The sequence below is a fragment of the Anopheles bellator genome, unplaced genomic scaffold, assembly GCF_943735745.2.
Source record: "Anopheles bellator unplaced genomic scaffold, idAnoBellAS_SP24_06.2 scaffold02402_ctg1, whole genome shotgun sequence".
Taxonomy (NCBI): domain Eukaryota; kingdom Metazoa; phylum Arthropoda; class Insecta; order Diptera; family Culicidae; genus Anopheles; species Anopheles bellator.
Window position 1 is genome coordinate 1 of NW_026686524.1, and position 1,394 is coordinate 1,394.

General features: G+C 49.8%; 1 protein-coding gene across 1 annotated transcript; it reads left to right on the plus strand.

The window, feature by feature from the left end:
• Positions 1 to 3: 3 nt before the first annotated feature.
• On the plus strand, positions 4 to 1,295 carry LOC131214770 (cadherin EGF LAG seven-pass G-type receptor 2-like; the record flags this gene model as incomplete). The annotated part of the gene is given in 5 exon segments (XM_058209102.1): positions 4 to 211; positions 441 to 743; positions 823 to 1,002; positions 1,005 to 1,154; positions 1,221 to 1,295. Coding segments are annotated over 5 exon segments (916 nt in total), but the record flags the coding sequence as incomplete, so codon positions are not given.
• Positions 1,296 to 1,394: the final 99 nt, after the last annotated feature.

Sequence of the window (1,394 nt, forward strand, 5' to 3'; positions counted from 1 at the left end):
AACCCCTACGAAGGATGTCGTCCAGAATGTGTTCTCAACTCGGATTGCCCATCGAACAGAGCTTGCCTTAGAAACAAATGTCAGGATCCGTGTCCGGGAACTTGTGGACAAAATGCTGTCTGTCAGGTGGTCAACCACTTGCCATCGTGTACCTGCCTCCCGGGCTTTGAAGGAGATCCTTTCAGATATTGTAATATTCAACAAAACGAGCGTAAGAAACTTTATTTCTGTGGCTTGAGCCAGCTTTTGATCCTGCTTCACACGACCTTGCTTAGATCTTCAGCGATCATTCCTGTTTTCTACCACGACTCTTTGACGATCAGACTTCCAAAGACGCATTATGACTTCGCCAATCCTTTCCCCCAAGCATTGCTTTCTGCTGTATGTTCCGGTTGCCCAATCCCAACCAACTACTCTCTACTCCTCAACAGCGGAAAAAGTATACGTGAATCCTTGCCAGCCAAGTCCTTGTGGCCCGAACAGTCAATGCCGAGAGGTTAACGGGCAGGCAGTTTGCTCTTGTCTGCCTACTTATATCGGCTCTCCCCCCGGATGTCGCCCCGAGTGCGTTGTGAGCTCCGAATGCGCCCTGGATAAGGCCTGCGTTAACCAGAAGTGCGTTGACCCATGCCCTGGAACATGTGGAACCAATGCTCGATGCAATGTGAATAACCATAGCCCCATTTGCTCGTGCCAATCCGGATACACTGGAGATCCGTTCACTAGATGCTACCTTATACCACGTAAGATCTCAAACTGCTCTTCGCTCTTGCAGTCGATCATGAATCCAACCCTACTTGGCTCCTTTCTCTCACTAAACAGCTCCTGTGCAAGATACCCCAATCGTTGTGAGGAATCCATGCGTTCCTTCTCCGTGCGGTCCTAATTCGCAATGTCGCGATATAAATGGATCTCCATCCTGTTCATGTTTGGCCAACTACATTGGATCTCCTCCCAATTGTCGACCGGAGTGCTCGATCAACTCGGAATGTCCTAGTAATCAGGCTGCATGAACGAAAAGTGTCGAGATCCGTGTCCCGGGTCGTGTGGCATCAATGCAAGATGCAACGTAATCAACCACACTCCAATATGCACCTGCGAGGAAGGCTACACAGGAGATCCTTTCACAAGTTGCCGTCCAATGCCTCCCCCACGTAAGAATCGCACGTCTCCCTACTCAGCCTTAGATCTCTTGATAACACAATCACTTCCCTCAACAGCGCCAAAATCGTTAGGTGACGATCCGTGCAATCCATCGCCTTGTGGAGCGAACGCACAATGCAACGATGGTGTTTGTACATGCTTGCCAGAGTACCAAGGAGATCCTTATCGTGGCTGCAGACCAGAGTGTGTACTGAACTCTGACTGCGCTAGAGATAGGGCTTGTATTCGCA